We start from the raw sequence: 16,514 nt of genomic DNA, 5'->3' as shown, positions 1-16,514 counted from the left end.
TCCCCTTTGTGGTGACGACCTGACCGTGAGAGGACCATGCTGTGACACCAGAGGACTATGAATCGTGCGACACCGGACATCCCAAGGCTTTTGAGTGTAGTGTTCGGTCACGGTCAACTCGCTCATGATAAAGCATGGACGCATTCATCTGGCACTACCGTGGTTTAGAGTGCAAGTCACGTGAGCTTACGTTCATTTGCATTTCCAAGCGAAAAAGGTTTGCAGAACAATGGTTCGGTTGCTTCTCACTCCTCATTTACGACGTCTCAGGGTAATGAGTCACTAACAATCATCATGTAGGATAAAACCTTAATTACATCTCTGGCGAATAAAACAAACTTTATTCCGGGAAAATGATGGCATTCAAAACTGTGATATTTGTCCTACACTGTCCTACGTTGAGCAGACTGTAGTTATGATTGCATCTCCCGTTAAGTTGACGATGAAGTTCCGTTTCATTTCATAGGATTTACAAAATTGGTGTAATCTGAAGTGAATCGTTTCTAACCCGGTAGGTGATGCGAGAGATGACGAGGAGAGGGAAAGAGNGAAACCTAACCGCCGCCCGCGGGGCACTGCCTTCAGGAAGCGAGTTCGAATGAGACACACAATGGCATAAAAAAAAACATTCGTGACTTGATTTCTCCTAAATTTGGTAGAAAACCTATAGATATCAGGTGGATAGCCAGTGCAAAGCGATAAAAATCACTGAACCATACCGGATTCAGCAATGTGGCATATAGAGTGCACACACCACTTACTCGAAAGCGTGCTGAACCATTGCATAGGAATCCTCGCTGAAGTGCTCACAACTTTTCTCAAGTTCATTGTCCAACAAGTCATCGATACGTGAACCCAATGCCTTGAGTTTCAAATGAATGGGTCTGAAAATAACCGAAAAACGGCTTGATTAAAAACCTGCCAAAGATAGAGACCAGACACTGAAGACTGTGTTGCATAAGAGAGGCAATAACTGGGAGGAACAACTGAGCGGAGAATCCAATGCCCAGAAGAAGGATCAGGCAGACAACGCTACATGAAGATGACTGCTACTTAAAAGAGACCGTCTCCCATGGCAAGAAAAGTCGGACACACAGCATGAGCTGTCACCAAAACTCCGGTAATTTGAACATAGAAAACCCCGGAATCTAGAACAAGGGGTGATAACGTCAATGAAACGACGCGGTGAAACGCGTCAGTTTGCTCTAGCTTGCATGTATGAATGGAAACGGAATTCGCATTTTGCCTGTGAAATTAAAATATGGTGTGCTCATATCTAGCTTACGGATAAAAAAGACAAAATTTAGGCGCACCTGAAAGTGACTGAAACAGATTCATGTGTTAGACGGGCAAGTTAGTGGACTGAAGATTAGTTAGTGATGAACTACACACTTTCTTTGACTCAGTAAACAGTGAAGCTCTTCTACAGACGCAAGCCTAAATGACTGGACAACCCGTGCAAGCACCTGCGGCCACTGTTCTATTTACCAGTGAATACAGTATCCATCGAATTGATAGGTTATTCCAGTTAGCATCAAGCTATGGTTTGCACATTGTTGACGCACGGAACAGTGCTAACTTAAATGTTGAATATGCGGTCAAGTAAATGGCCGAACCCGCAGAGCGCGGAGATTGTGAGTACTTCACAGTTCCTGTGTTGCACATTGATCCTCCATTAAAGTATCCAATCAGACCTACGTGAGAAGTAGTGTGCCGAACGGGAGGCGCAGTTATAGTGGAAAAAACAACCAGCCTTATCTTCACCACGTTATATCGTACACTTCTGTTTCAAACAACATCTGACTGTGAGGAAGTGCAAAATATCACAGAAACAACATAGTATCGCATTTTGTCACGAAGGGCTACTGGAATTAGCACTCCCTAGATTTGTAGTCCCAGCCTGATTAGTGGTTGCAAGCAGAATCACTAACCGCAAAATTGTTGGATTTCAGGAACCTTTTTCCTATCGATAGCCTCAGCAGGTTTCTCCGAATGTTGGAAACTAGCACAGTGATAGAATTTGAACTCGGAATGCATGGTAAACAACGATGGAAAGTTAAGTGAATACTGAGCAAGGCTTGTTCACACAAAAGTGCTTCATCGGAAATTAGGGGACCGCAAACATACTCAATGCAACGATACTGTCGACAGTCCTCTAGAAGTACCAAGCTCTCGCGATGCACTTCAATTGCCGCATAGAAGGAACCCTCCTGAAATGCAGACATGAGAAACCGCATGTAACCAACATCAAGATGGGAAGCAGTTCATGAATAGAAACGTTAACTGGGAATGGCATCACACGAAGTTTTGTAGCAGGCCGGAAAAGCAGCTTACATCGCATTTCGTCTAGCAACAGATGTATGTTGCACCCATACGTGAAGCCTTGATTGAAAAAATCAAAAATCAAGTTCCACATCAAACATGCTCTGATTTCCATGTAAACCAATATATCACACATAGGACGAAACTATCTACTGATATTATCTAGCGAAACCACACTGCGAGGCCCAGAGCGCTCTCTACCAATGATCTCGCTGTAAACGTCTTCGCTTTGCTATTGCATTTCGGCAAACAAATAGGCAGAAAAACACCAAAGACAGCCAGAAACGAAAATCACCAATGTGGCATGCAAAGGACATCAAAATCGATCTGGTATTGTGGTAAAATATGAGATAATTAGGCGAACGGACGAACCAGCCTATCCTGTGCTAAAGAGGGTTAAAGAAAGAAGGGACTAAAGTATTCAAAATTGCAGCGCTCCAGGCATAAATAAAAGAGTTAAGCAGGCCGGTAAAAGGAATTCAAGTGTTTCGCTGGTTGTAGACATTTGTGGCGAAAAAGAGATCTTCGATCTTCACAACTCTGTAACCATACACAAGGAATTTACCAATGGTCGTTTTTCTGACCAAATAGACCAACAAACTGAGAAAAAACTTCGATACAAACTATTCGTGAATATATCGGGTTATCGAAGCGAAACGCCAGAAATAGACATTTATTGTAAATGACACCTTTGTGGTCCCTGGACAGCCAGGTCTTTAGTTCGTAGTATCTTCAGAGCTGAACATCAATATCTTTACAAGTATCGCGATTTCCAAAAATGACCAGAATTGCCGAACAGGTTACGCATGGGTTAAGCCCTCTAGGTCTTCAACTGATAAAAAACCCTATGCTGAACTCATAGCTCAGGTAAGTGAGGTTCCAGATATTTATCTACCCCATAAAAGTAAGAAACACAACAGAGTTGCTCAAAAACGTGATCTGATTCGTAAAACCCTGACGCATTCCGCAAGTCAGTAAATGTTCCAGATATCGTGGTGACCTGACTGGCTGCTGAATACGAAGAGTGGTAGCAAAAAAACGTGAAGCCATTGAAGTTCCGCATTTTTTTCTCATCGCTGCGTACGAACACAATGTGTTTTTTAGATTGCCGTTAAAATTGTTGATACATCAATAATTCGTCAAACTTTGGCTTTACAAACCGTGTATGGACTACTACTAGTCAAGACTGCAATAAACTGCTCAAAAGTGACTCACTGCATACGGCTTGTTTTGAAGGAATTCCAAGCACTCTACCAAATACCCTGTGATAATCGGTACTTGTTAGAAACGACATAATTTGTAGATACTGTTTACTGCTATCCCATTAACCACAATTAAGGCCTATAAGATTGGCAAGTTTTTTTTATGATGTTTTACGTAGGTTCAACGTATGTTCCAAACGATCGTCCAACGCCAACTGCTTTGCGCTTTATCAGATCGTCACCTGATTGCGCTTTATCATAGTGCCACACTCAAGCCAGTGCGTCGAAAAGAGAAAAAATGAAACCATCAAATTTATTAGAGTTAATTTGCACTCCTGATCCCTGAGTGACTCTACGAGGTGAGCCACGACATACAGAAGCTATTCCATTGATGAGTTGGGCCTAGAGTCACTTCGCTAAGACACACTGCACAACCAACTGCATTTACGCATTGTTGGACCATCCAGCTGGTCACTTATGGCACTAACTAGAATGGCCGGGAAAAGAAGAGAAACGTACTGAACTGAGAAGCTCACCAAACATGTTTCAGTAAATGAGTGCTCAGGAAGCGCTACTTGGAACACGAAGTGCAACGATAAGACAACGTTCAAAATGACAAATATATGAAAGGTGTTCCAATCCGATCAACTCGGCTCAACGATGGTACTATGCAAGGACTCTAAAAAACCGAGTTCCGATCGCTTGCGAGACCAAGAAATGATTACTGTCACACTTGAGAAGTCTAATGGTTATATATCCCTTTACAGGTTTCTTAAAACTAAATAGAAGTGTGTAGTCATATGGTTGCACAACGAGAGAGCACACAGTAGCTAGGCTGGGAACGCCGAACCGAAACATACACTGGATATGGCCTGGCGTGCAGCAGAGCTTCAGTGAAGAAACCATGACGAAGCATGCAGCAAGATGGCAGCTCAAAGCATAGTATGAACGTTTACCCTGTCTCCAAAAAGAGGCCAATAGATGGTAGCTTAGGAGCACCGATCCGTCTGCAACAGTTCGGCGGATAAAGTAAGTTTACCAGATCCACCCTAACTTTCTGAAGTTACTAGATAGCTAAGCCTGAGAAGACTCAACAAGTGACTTTTGGGACGACCGACAACTCGATCATACTTTCGATCAGTTGCTCGTGGTCGAACAGTTGAGTGTTCAAACTGCTAGCCTGAGTGATTCGGGTTACGTCAGATGCGTACTACTGATAAAACCAAACAATAATGAAACAGGTATACAGTGCTTATTGGCTTTTGAGCTCACAGAACGAAATTTCCGTGTTAATTTCGTCAGAGGCTTACCCGTCAGCAGGTCTAGGTAGTCCAACGTCACCTATGTAAAGCGGTTAAGAAACTTAGCCAAACGTTAGTTTTTCCAACGAAACCTAACGGCCCTGAGGACATCTTTTCATCCAGAATTCAACAAAGTCCATGGATGCAGTCTTCCACAAACACCGTTGGAAGTTCGCAAAGTGGAGACCACTCAGCAAGGAAACCATTTAGAAAGACGAGACGACAGGCAACCTTGAGCGTTCGTACCCGGTCCTGACTCACGAATATCCACTGGATATCACTTGAAAACCAACCCAAAATAACGAAGGGACATAACTTACCATCAACAACGAATCGAGATGATGTATGCTGTTTTGCAATGCTCGAATATGTCGTATCACATGGAGTGCTTTAAGCAACCGGAGACGGCGGCGATAATTTCGTAGCACAGTTAGCCTTGATATCACCAACACGTTTGCCGACGATTTAAGAGAACTGCAGAGAGCAACAGAATTGAATAAAAAGAAGGTATATACTTCGAACAATGATACTTAGAACATCTGGCCTTCTAGAATGTAGCGAAAGGGTTTAAAGTAATGATAGTACTACTACTCCATTATCATTACTGTTCTTCACGATGGCACACCGCAGTTTACGCTCCACCTCTCCAAGTCGGACGGGCACTTCTCTCCTAAATGGTTTGATCATGCCTGCGTCCACATGATGCGCGAAAAAAATCGACTATATAAAAGTGGGAAAATACATTTCCGTCCAATCACACGTTTCAACTACTCAAATGCTCGTAAGTCCTGCACTACCATCATCAACAAGGCCATTAGTAAGATCGTTTGTCGCAAGCTTGATCAAATGTATGGTGTAGTTGATGGAAGTCAATTATTCTTGTATCTCACGAATGCCGCTGAGCGTAACCTCTGTTCATCCACCTTTACTGCCACTCCTCATTAAATACCCGCCACAGGAAAAAGTCGACATACTTAGTCAATGTTTTGCCTGCGGCTCTACTATATCTCCCGCATCAACTATTCCAGTGCTCACTGATTTATCTAGCCATTACAGCAAGGAAGAATTTCAAGTCTCTCCTTTTCCTTAACAATGTTGTCCTGAGCAATCACCACTAGGAATGTAAGCGCCATAGAAACATGAATGACATATTCACGTGCTCCTAAGGTACGGACACTTGTTCTAGACTCTTCTAGTGAAAATAAACTGGTCGGCCTGGACGTTTTGAACTTTTGACCTTGTTTGATCAACTGTGTAAGAGACCTAAAAGCGGATAAGTCTCCATAAGTTCATACTGACGGCTGCCTGCAAGATCCAAAACTAAATTAAAGATTAGGAATCTGTATATACAGCCAGACGGTGTCTTAAGAACATTCACACAACCACACCCAGCACAAGGAGTGTCTGCTCCCTGTATCTTCCCTGTTCAGTCAGGCGGTATACTGAAATGTGAACGAGCTTCTCTGTTATCTTTACACCTCCGGAAAAGGACCTTTTGGTCCATGCGACACCCACGGAAGCTATAGCCGGTAGCAAAACAACCGCAGTGTGTATTTTGTCTCTCCGCATACACCCATGAGTTGGCCTGCTCAGCAACAGCACGTTTCAGATTTGTTCTATGGGTAACATGTACTTTCGCAATGGATGAAACGTAGTGTGCCAATTAACGGGGATCAAAATATTTCGCTTTCCTGAATAACAATCAAGAGGTAGTTCAATTCGGAGGCAGTTAACGCACTGTACAAGATATTCCCTGTCACCTTCCGACAGACGCACTCCGGTAGAAATCCTTGACTCCAAGGTGCTATAGCACGACGGAAAACCGCCTATTAGCGATTACTATGTGATAAGCCATGTACCTTAAACACTAAAGAGAACAGTGTCGTTGCACACAAGATCATTAACTTGACATCTGACATACAATACAGTACAACAGCATCAAATTAGCACCACTAATCCTGAAGAGTGTTGTTTAAATTGCATGGAAGGGTTTTCGCAAAAGCAAGTTTCCGAATAGACCCTTTGGAAAACAATACTCTCATCAACGTAAAGCGTATCCGGTAGAGGCTTCCTCGAGCTACGTTTTAAGCTTTTAAAAGTGTCTTACCAAGCCAAGGGGTGATAAGGCTCATTGGTTAGAGTACGAAGCGGAAGGTCCGTCGTTCAAACCCGACCTCGACTTCTCGACTTCTTCTCTCTAGCCTTAGGCAACCTGGCAATACCCCAGGCCTCTTGCTTCCTTCTGGTGGCATGGCAGTTAGGTACCAAAAGGGTGTTACAGCTGAGCGATTTTTTCTTTAGCATTAAGCCATCTGACTCGACCACAAGAATACCGAATATGGCTGAGAAAAGCAGTTCTTATTGCCTCCTGAAAATCGACACGAGCACATATCAACCAAGATTGCGCACTCAAAGCCCTCAAACGCGGGATAATCAAGAACCTGGATTGCAAATGCCCGACAGATGGAGAGAATTTAAGCTGCAGGCATCAGCCGGCCAATAAAATTGGTTTCGACAAAACAATTTCCTAGAAAGATGGAAAGACAATTCATTCTTGAAATGGTCATGGGATGGGGTGAAAATTTTTAAAGGACGGTTCAAGTGGTCTCCTAAAGCGGAACCTGTGGAAGCACCCAATTAGGAGATCTTATGGGGAATCCAGTGGGTGTGTACGCTTATGCAGTAAACTTTCGCCCGACTTTACCACGTCCAGTGATGTAAGACAAGGCCACCCTGTCTCACCACTTCTCTTCAACATTGATAGTGCTGTTCCACACTTCTCTGCTTGCCTTTGAAGCCTCTGGGATTGGAATTTCTCCATGACATTCAGTCGCAAAGATTAAGTGTGGGGACGATAACACTTTCCTTGGTTCACATTCCTCAAATAACCGAAATAATTCTGCTGCACGGTTTTATATGCGCTTCATACCTTTTAGGTGTAAATAGTATAAATGAACTGACCGGAGACGAGATCGCTTCACGAATCGGGAAAGCCAGTGCCGAAGTGACGTCAGTTTGCCTGTCAACGACACGTTCAAGACTAAGGCTGGCTTTATGGGTTAAAAACATGACCTCTGCGCGCAAAGAATGCAGAAAACTCTCGGAATCCGACCGTCGGTGTTTCCAAGGCATTGGACAAGTATGGCAGAAGCATTTAATTAGCAGTGCATAGGTGCGTCAAGTGGTTTGAGGAAGAAAATCTCGCACGATAAATTAGCTACTCGCCCGTAGTAGGTTATGCTGGTTACGACGTGTACTCCACAGGGTTAATTTTACCTAGCTCAGTTATGAGTGCAAATGGCCGGGAGGTAGACAGTGCATGACCTGGTAACGAAGTATGAAAGCACTAACCAGCAAAACCTAGTCCTGATGACAACTGGATGAGGACCTCGGGACCCAATTTGTCAATGGTTAGTGACACTGGCAAATATGTGCCAATCGTACAGGCAGTGATGCTCTTACATTAAAGCTATCGCCTTCAATATGCAGCTTTCCAGTTTCTGATTTCCCCGATAGCTAGAGCGATTAAATGAGAAATACACTGTCACGCCATCATTCCCAGTGCTTTGGTATATCTCCTCTCCTCTCCCACTTTCGGTGAGCGAGACTGTCGCGGTTAGAACTAAAGTACCCTTGAAATATTGATCGTCGCTGGTAATCTGAACTGAAGTGAAAGCCCTGCTCACTAACTATAGCAGGCGAAAGTTCTGTCTAGTAAGTAGAAAGTAATTAGGAAGACATCTACTGAATTAAACAATACAAGCCAAAACTTACTTCCTTATACGTCGGCAAAGTTCAAGAGTCTCCAAGTTGTCTGCCTGAAGTAGAAGCACACCTTTCAGCTCGGCTTCATAGAGAGGATGCTTTTCCAAAATAAGTTCAGATACGCGTCGTGACACAGCTTTATTCTGATTCTCCAGGATCTGAAGTCGACGTTTCAACTCTTCCAGCTGGCGACAACTAGGCCCTGCTGAGGTCTGTGGCGTTACCAAAAAGAGTGAAGAGGTTACGGTGTCACAGAGATAAAAAAGTAACTAGGTGGTTGAATAAGCAAAGCGATGACCTTAATAAAACTGAAGTATAAACTGAAGTATATGGTTAGTGCTAAATACGTAACGACAGCCTGATAATTTGAACCTAAAATTCAATGAATAATTCGAAATTTTGAGCTCTGACTACCAATACTTTGCAAAGTTAGTCAAAGTTGATGGTAATCCGTCAACTAGTGTCAGAAAAAGGATCACGTTTGGTAGTCGAAGAGTCGGATTGCATCTGGCAATAAAACCGATTGGTAACCACCAGCACCTTTCGCAGTGAACCGAATACCTAGGACGCCCGAACTCCACACCTCGTACCCTGGGTTTGGATTACCTGACGCACAAAAAAGCTTAGAATGGCGCAATCCTGACATGTACCACACCGGAAGAAGTGGTAGAAAGCCAAAAGCCTGGTCGACCTAAACATAACTGCATTCGCACCAACCAAATCCCAGCTTCTCACAAGCGAACTTCTCAAGGGTGGGTACTAAGCAATGCACTGCAACGGCATGAAGCTTCCAATTTAGCCTCCTTATTTCAGCTAGAAACTTAATGGAACCAAACCATAATTGCATTTCGAAATCGATGTTGCGGAATATGGGTACGTCGGTTGAGCTGATTGGTTGTTGACTTGTTCGCCAAGCTTGGTGGCCGGATTACAAAATGTGTCATCACACCGGCGAACAAGCCAACAACCAAGTTTCGAAATTGGATTGCACTCAACTTGTGTAAACGGAATGGTTCGGACTATTTTGACCAAAATGCCGTCAAATATGATAACATTCGGTTGATGAATCATATGCATTTGTTAGGTTGAAAAAACTGCATGCAAATTATGTCAATCCGTATATCACTCACTTCAATTTCGTACTTCCCGGAATCGAATGTCATCGAATAGTATTGTTTATCCACCTTACTGAGGACATCCTGAATCAACTGAGGGTCATTCGGAAAGGGTGGAGAGCCTTGAGGCTGATAATTCGTTAGGTTCGTCCGCGGCGTATAAGACTGAAACTCACCTCGAAGTGTCCGATTGACGGAATCGTGAAATCAACCCACTCGTCCAGATCAGCATTCTGTGATACGTGGTTGTGGCTTGGTTGTTGAAGCTGGCCTTTCGATTTTGGTGTAGGCTGTTTCTAGAACGAAATATACCATTTTTGGTTCGATTTCTGACTATTGAACAATAACATTTGGCCATGTTATGTGATTGGAGTGAAAAAGAATTTGTACAGCGATTGTGAAACATCGAAAATTTCAGCCCATCAACAGGTACCCCATCCTTCTTGGTTTTACCAGTGCCGTCTGGCAATAATACCTCCAGAATTTTCATTGCAACCTGCTAACCACATAATCTTCAGCTAGTATTTAGTTGAATTGAGTGTCCGTGGAGTCGAAATGTTTCCAAGATATGCCATTTAAAACTATAAGTATGGGGAACTCAGGACAACGCTGAGCTCGGTCTAGCGAAATCGAAGGTTCTATAAAATACCGTATTCGAAAATAGTTGAGAGGTTTGGTAAACATTAGTTCCCGTGTACCATGGTGTACACTCCCGTTGTAAAGGGACTTCCGAAAAACAGTGCATTTTTGGCTCGTGTTGAAGGTGGGCTTTCGAGGGCAATGACCCCGACACATAAGGAGGTGCGAGAAAACTGCACTGAAGTAGTGAAAGCTTACTGAAGTGATTTTCAAAAAGTTATATCCAGTGTTACTTAAGCGAAACGACCTCGTCAGTAAAAACAGTGCAAATCACTGTTTCAGGATGACGAACTTCATGAACCACCAGATAAAACTAAACCTGTCGGCTAGGATCATTTGTGATTTCTTTTGCTTCTAATCACCCACGGCGCCCTGGAACTCCTTATAATAAGAACGACAGCATAACCTTGCGACAGTATACGGCCATGCTAAAAAATTTTCACAAAAATAACTGCAAATGCATGTGCCAGGACTTTTGTTGGTCTGCGTAATTCCTAGCTGACACTATCGATGCAGCATTTTACAACACAAGTTTCATTTGTCACTAAGTCAAAAACATACATAGGCAAAAAGGATCTAACTTGGACTGAAAGATCGTTTATTAGTAACTTCAATCCAAAAGGCATTCATGGGATCGCAAGTAATAAGCAGGGCAAGCTAGTATACTGTATCCACTTATTAAATGCCGAATGATGCCCAAAACGAGCAGTTTGAGCTGCGACACTGGGAAGAGGAAAATCGAGTCCCTTTTCAATTGCACAGTGGGGGTGAAATCAGCTCCCATGGTGCGGTAATAAATTGTTCCACAACCTACTGTTAGACGGAGTAAACAAGTTATGGGTAGTTTACAAGCATCGGCTTGCATTTTGTAATTCAAAGGTCAAAAGTTGTCAAGCTCAGGTCCACAAGCTCCGTTTATAGGGAATAAAACTGCTTTGGAAAGAAGTTGTGAGCATCCTACGAACGTCGGAGTAGTCTCTTCAGAACTGAAATATTCTACAGAAAGCCTGTAAGGAACTCTTAATGTGGACTATCTTGTGAAATAACTTCTATTTCAGGATGTCTCCTAGGCGACTGCGTCATAACGAGTTTTCACCTTTCGATTATATTCTCCTCGTTTTTCGATGGCTGATCCATTCACTGAGGGATATAAACTGGCCATGATGTCGTTTACAATGCCTAAGATATTTAAAGTTTAGAAGCGTCTGAAACGTCACGACTGAATCCAAACACTACATTGAGATCAAATTCATGGGTTGACAACCGTAGCCACGTCAATTCTGCAGCGCTCCCTCGCCCCCATGTTTCGTTCCCACCAGACAAGTTTACTGTGTTGAGGTCTAACAAGCTGAACATAGGCCGCTGGCGTATGTCGCTTCCAAGGGAGTAGTGTTCATGACACTAGCTCGATCATTCGGTTACACCTACTGCACATCTCCAACAATAGGTATCACGTATGTCTACCGATACCTTTGAAAAATCTGCAACTTCGTAGTCCAGCTGAAGTTGTGCTGGTTGATATGATCTCTCCAGGCGTCCGACTTTGAGCAGTGAGACTACCACGCTTGTGCTCCATTAAGAGGCGAAGATCGCTTTCCGTTTGTTGCGGGTGCTTCTGTCGCGACGAAACGCACCTCAAATGTGGTGAACACTACATTAACGAATAAAGATGCGCGCGGGAAACCCAAGTGGTCTTATATGGGGATCTAAAGGGCGGAAATCGGTTATCAACCTTCAAACAAGGCCCATATGGGGAATATTCGGTTGAAATACTGGACGCTCGAACAACAAAAGCATGCATTCAACCCTGTGCTCAGCAGACCAGCTTTAGCTTCGCATCATAGTAGATGACAGGCTGTAAATTCGCGCCCACCTATTCCACGGCGATTCGCAATCAACTTTTGACTTTCTGGCCAAAAGACTGATGCACGGGTGGTATTCCCATCATGTTGCTGCACTTTCTTCACGAAGAAATTGTCATCTTTGAAGAACACAGGATGCAAAGCGTCTGGACCGGATACCTTGTTGTGCTGAATCACTGGAACTGCACGCTGGATAATGGACTGGTGTGAACGTTTCATTCAGTTTCATATGATTCTTCCAGAATTTGGGTTGATAGGAATCAGACGAAGTACTCTTCAAAGTGCTCAGCGAACCTTTCTAGACAATATTTCTGCAAATGAATTGATGTTCCGTCCTTAGGCCAGTTGATCTTCACCTGGAATAGGGTGCGACTTTTCACCTTTGCAAACACTCGTTACTTCCGGAGTCTTCGCTTTCAACTAGCACTTTATGTGGATCCTTAAGCTTTCCACTTTTCGCCGCTTTAAGTTTCTGCGTTCGTCATCACATTCATTGGCTGCTGGCATAGTTGTCCTGGCATCAATCAAAGCAGCTTATCGTGGCGGGGTGCATTGTTACCGTGTGTGTGTGTGTGTGTGTGTGTGTGTGTGTGTGTGTGTGAACGACCCCGAGCAGACGGCTTATAAAGCTGAGCATGGCTTTCTTCACGTTTCCCTAATCGTTACTAAAATCACCACTACCACGATTGTGGCCGTCAAGTTCAGGGAGCTTCTCAGCCAGCTCAACTCAATATTATTGAACCCAGAGGCTGAACTGAATGGCGCTCTATCAACCGGCGTGTTCACGACAGACAGTGAACATATGCACATGCCCGCATTGATGTACCCCAAAGTGAACCAAAATCTTGTATCGAAGCTCTCCGCGGGTAGATGGTTGCCATATGACAAAACTGAGTCCATAACTGATTTGCATCTAGTGGCCTTCACGTCACACGATTTGGGCGCTTGTGTTGAAAGTTGGCTCGCTGGAAACAAGTTACAATTGGCAAACAACTATGTTTGTCCCGAGTGATTCGAGGTCTATGATCAAAGTTAGGTCTTGTGGGAATGTTTTGGAGATATATCTTGCATCGATCTACAGAGATAACAAAGTATAAGCAAGAGCTGGCTGTTGTCCAGTTTAACGGGACATTCGCTCACGGGTATTGAACACGCAGACAATATTGCTCCGCTTGAATCAGACCCTTCAGAAAATGCAAAGCATTTTAAGTAACCTAAATAAATCTGCCTCACGGAACCAATGCACCTATGTTACACGGTCTACAGCTGATAAATTGATGGAATTCCGAATCATTTATGCCGAGGAGAGTGCTATTTTCCATGCCCCGTTTACAGTAGTGCGAATAGAGGGGTGTTCAGCCTTTGACCTGGCAAAGGGATATGAAACTGATTAGTGAAAGCATGGGTAATGTGGGTGCTACTCGCCTTCTAGGATGGGGCCCGCGTGATCCTCCTGCGCGAGGTTAAAGGCGCTGCGTGGTATAGTTGCTGACTGATGTCAATGACATTGTTGTCGTCACTTTCCCTCCAGACTGTTTGAATGAGGGTTTAGAGATGTAAGCATCTCGGAATGATCGTGATGGGCTAGCATTAAGTCCCTTCTCCATCCGCTTTTCTTTTCTTAGCGAAAAAGCCCTGAGATAAACTGTGGTTGCACGGCGGCGAAGTATCAGCGTTTGAATACCGACCTCGCCTTCAGTCCAAGCATTCTTTACAACTTCTGGTGGGTATCTATTTAAGCGAAACATCCCCTCCAGACCGTTAAGTACGGCGTCGTGGAGAGTTTTCTGGCTGTATCAGTATAACTTTCTAATAAGGCTACCACAGCGCAAACGTGGCATGAAACCCTGTAACAAGGAGGAAAAACACTGGTCGAAGTGTTTTTGTGAACTGACCCACGAGGTGCTCTAGAGTCTCAACGGGTCAGTCAGATTCAAGAAGGATAACTGTGGAACTCGTGCTCAACTGCTACATAATTGTTTCTGTGGGTTGTGTTCAGTGCCCGAAACTGATCCTCTGACCACCAAGGCATCACCAATATGTCCTTTGTAGAATTTCACCCGTCCAGTGAGGTCTACCACTTGTTCTGGCTGTGACAAGACCAAGCAACACTGACGCCTTTAATCTGTCTGCAACGTTGTCTGGAAGCTGGAACTGGCATTATGCGAAACCACAGCAGATGTTTCAGTCCGGTTTCTGGTTCTCCAAGCTCAGTGTTGTTAGTATCTCAGGTAGATCTTATATATTGGTAAGTTTGTGACCAAAAGATGATTCTTAAAACTACAAGGTGTTGACCTTGAAGCTTCGACTGCGGCACCAATGCCGTCAGTTCGTAACCCTCCCCAAAAGTGTAGATTATCAACCAGTCACACATAGTTTCAGTACTTGCTCCAACCAGTTCACTCCTTCATGCTGAGAGGAGCATCTAGGTTCTCTGCTGCTCATGCTGATGAGCCACATGATCCATTTGTTGGCGGTGAAGAGCCCTAATTTAATTGTGTCATCCTGCGGTGTACTACTCCATTCTGCTCATGTCATTTAACGGTCCCGTCTATTAATTCCCCATCTGAGTACACATACCTTGACACAGGGTTACTAAACTAGTCAACCCAGATGGCCTTATACCAGGAAAAGCAATGTTACTGCAACACTGTGTGGAACCAGACCCAAAACTCATGCTTCCAGACGAACAGGTCGGCATGGCAGATAATTTCGTCTATGTGTACAGCTGCATAAGTCAAAACGTTGGCGGAGACGAGATCAGATTCCCAGTTGGGAAGGCCATGGCAGCGTTTGCCAACCCCCGACATTCGTGGCACACAGGTGACATCGGTTTGGTTGTCAGTGGAAGAGTAGGACACCGGTGACTGATATGTCCTATTTTGTAGATCAAAGACGTGTTCGTTGTGTGGAAGATCTCTAAAATTTCTCGCTGTTCGTATATTGGTACACCCGAGGCATTGCTCGAGTCCGGTGGGAACATAAGGTCAATAATAATTAGGTGCACAGTTTTCGGGAAAGTTTACTCCCTCTCGATAAAGCCACTGGTCACAATGCACAAGTTAGGTTGAGTAAGCCTTGTGACTTATTACGCCAGAGGACCGATTTCTGAGTAAAATCCTCTCCTAAAGCCTCGCCACAGACAGAGACAACCGGAAGTAAATGCCCCGGCAACGAAGTATAAAAGTCCTTACCAGTGGACTCAGCTGCATTAAAAACTGTCATCTACAAATATGTAGAACGTAGAACGTGACAAACAAATGTTCAGTCCCCTGACTGTTACAAAACCAATGAAAGTCTGGCAAAAAAGTCCCCAATAACTACCAAACTAATAAACTAATAATACTGGTTCAATTGCGATACCATTTCGGTGAACACCCTCCATACCAACCAAAAGAAGCACGCACAAGAACCCGAATTCATAAAAACGACTCACATATGAAACAATCCTTCTCAACTTCTCCATGACAACAGGCCAATAAGCTCAAACGTTCTGCCACTCTTTCATGCGCGAAAACCGCATGAATAGCTTAAAAGCCCAGCGACCAGGCTTATATCTATCATACGAACATGTATAAGCCAACGACAATGAACGTCGAAGCCCTGAGAATCGGCTTCAAGAAAGCGGCGTCCCAGCTGATCCGCCCGCTTTTTGATGACCTTGAACATTGGCGGAACAGAGGGCACAAGGTTTTCCTACTGACCATGAAGCACGTGAGCCTTTGGTGACCGACTTGTCAGTTCACTATGGTTGGACTAAGAGAGGTATACAGTACTCTAGTTGATACTGTACAATGCGTACAGTTTTTTCTCATGGTGTAAATAGGCTTACGCAACGATGAAAATACAACAAAGGTAGGAAGCGGTTTCACGGATTCATGGATTGATACACAGGATCGATGCTTTTGCCCAAGTTTCCCGGATCGCTTTTGTTCTTGTCGGTCAGTGGCTGTCGTTCACCTGAAAGGCACAAGTGAAAAGAGGGTGTAGCACTGCTCTTTTTGTTCTCAGCGCGAGGCGGCGTGCTCGCCAGTGGGAGGATTCGCGTAGTGTTTTAAACTGGGTTCAAGAAGGAGCGTGTACAACCGTCGGAGGAAGGTCATTCATTCCACGCATACCCGAAATGAAAAAAATATCTAATGAATGTTTGTGCCCTGAGCTTGAAAATTATCTTACTATGTCCCCGCCGGGTGTTGTGTTTGTCAACGGTAAAAATATTGCCTGCCAAGCTTTGTTCAAACGGGGCGTAAGTAAGAATTAGGTCCCCTCGGAGGCGACAGTACTCCAGGGGAAAGAGATCAAGCATCG

The 16,514-nt window shown here is 44.0% G+C and overlaps 1 protein-coding gene across 1 annotated transcript in view; it reads right to left on the bottom strand.

Moving 5' to 3' along the window:
* Nucleotides 1-15,843, bottom strand: part of T265_05374 (hypothetical protein) — a gene marked incomplete at both ends in the record, with an annotated part of 54,700 nt that extends 38,857 nt beyond the window's left edge. Inside the window, 7 exon segments of the mRNA XM_009170365.1 lie at nt 762-884; nt 2,128-2,210; nt 5,146-5,299; nt 8,600-8,802; nt 9,721-9,870; nt 9,882-10,001; nt 15,643-15,843. Coding sequence (XP_009168629.1) covers nt 762-884; nt 2,128-2,210; nt 5,146-5,299; nt 8,600-8,802; nt 9,721-9,870; nt 9,882-10,001; nt 15,643-15,672 — 863 coding nt within the window.
* Between the last annotated feature and the right edge of the window lie 671 nt (nt 15,844-16,514).

The sequence above is a fragment of the Opisthorchis viverrini genome (assembly GCF_000715545.1).
Source record: "Opisthorchis viverrini unplaced genomic scaffold opera_v5_100, whole genome shotgun sequence".
Lineage (NCBI taxonomy): Eukaryota > Metazoa > Platyhelminthes > Trematoda > Opisthorchiida > Opisthorchiidae > Opisthorchis > Opisthorchis viverrini.
Note: the sequence above shows the minus strand (reverse complement) of the source record. Positions and strands in the feature narration are given on the sequence as shown.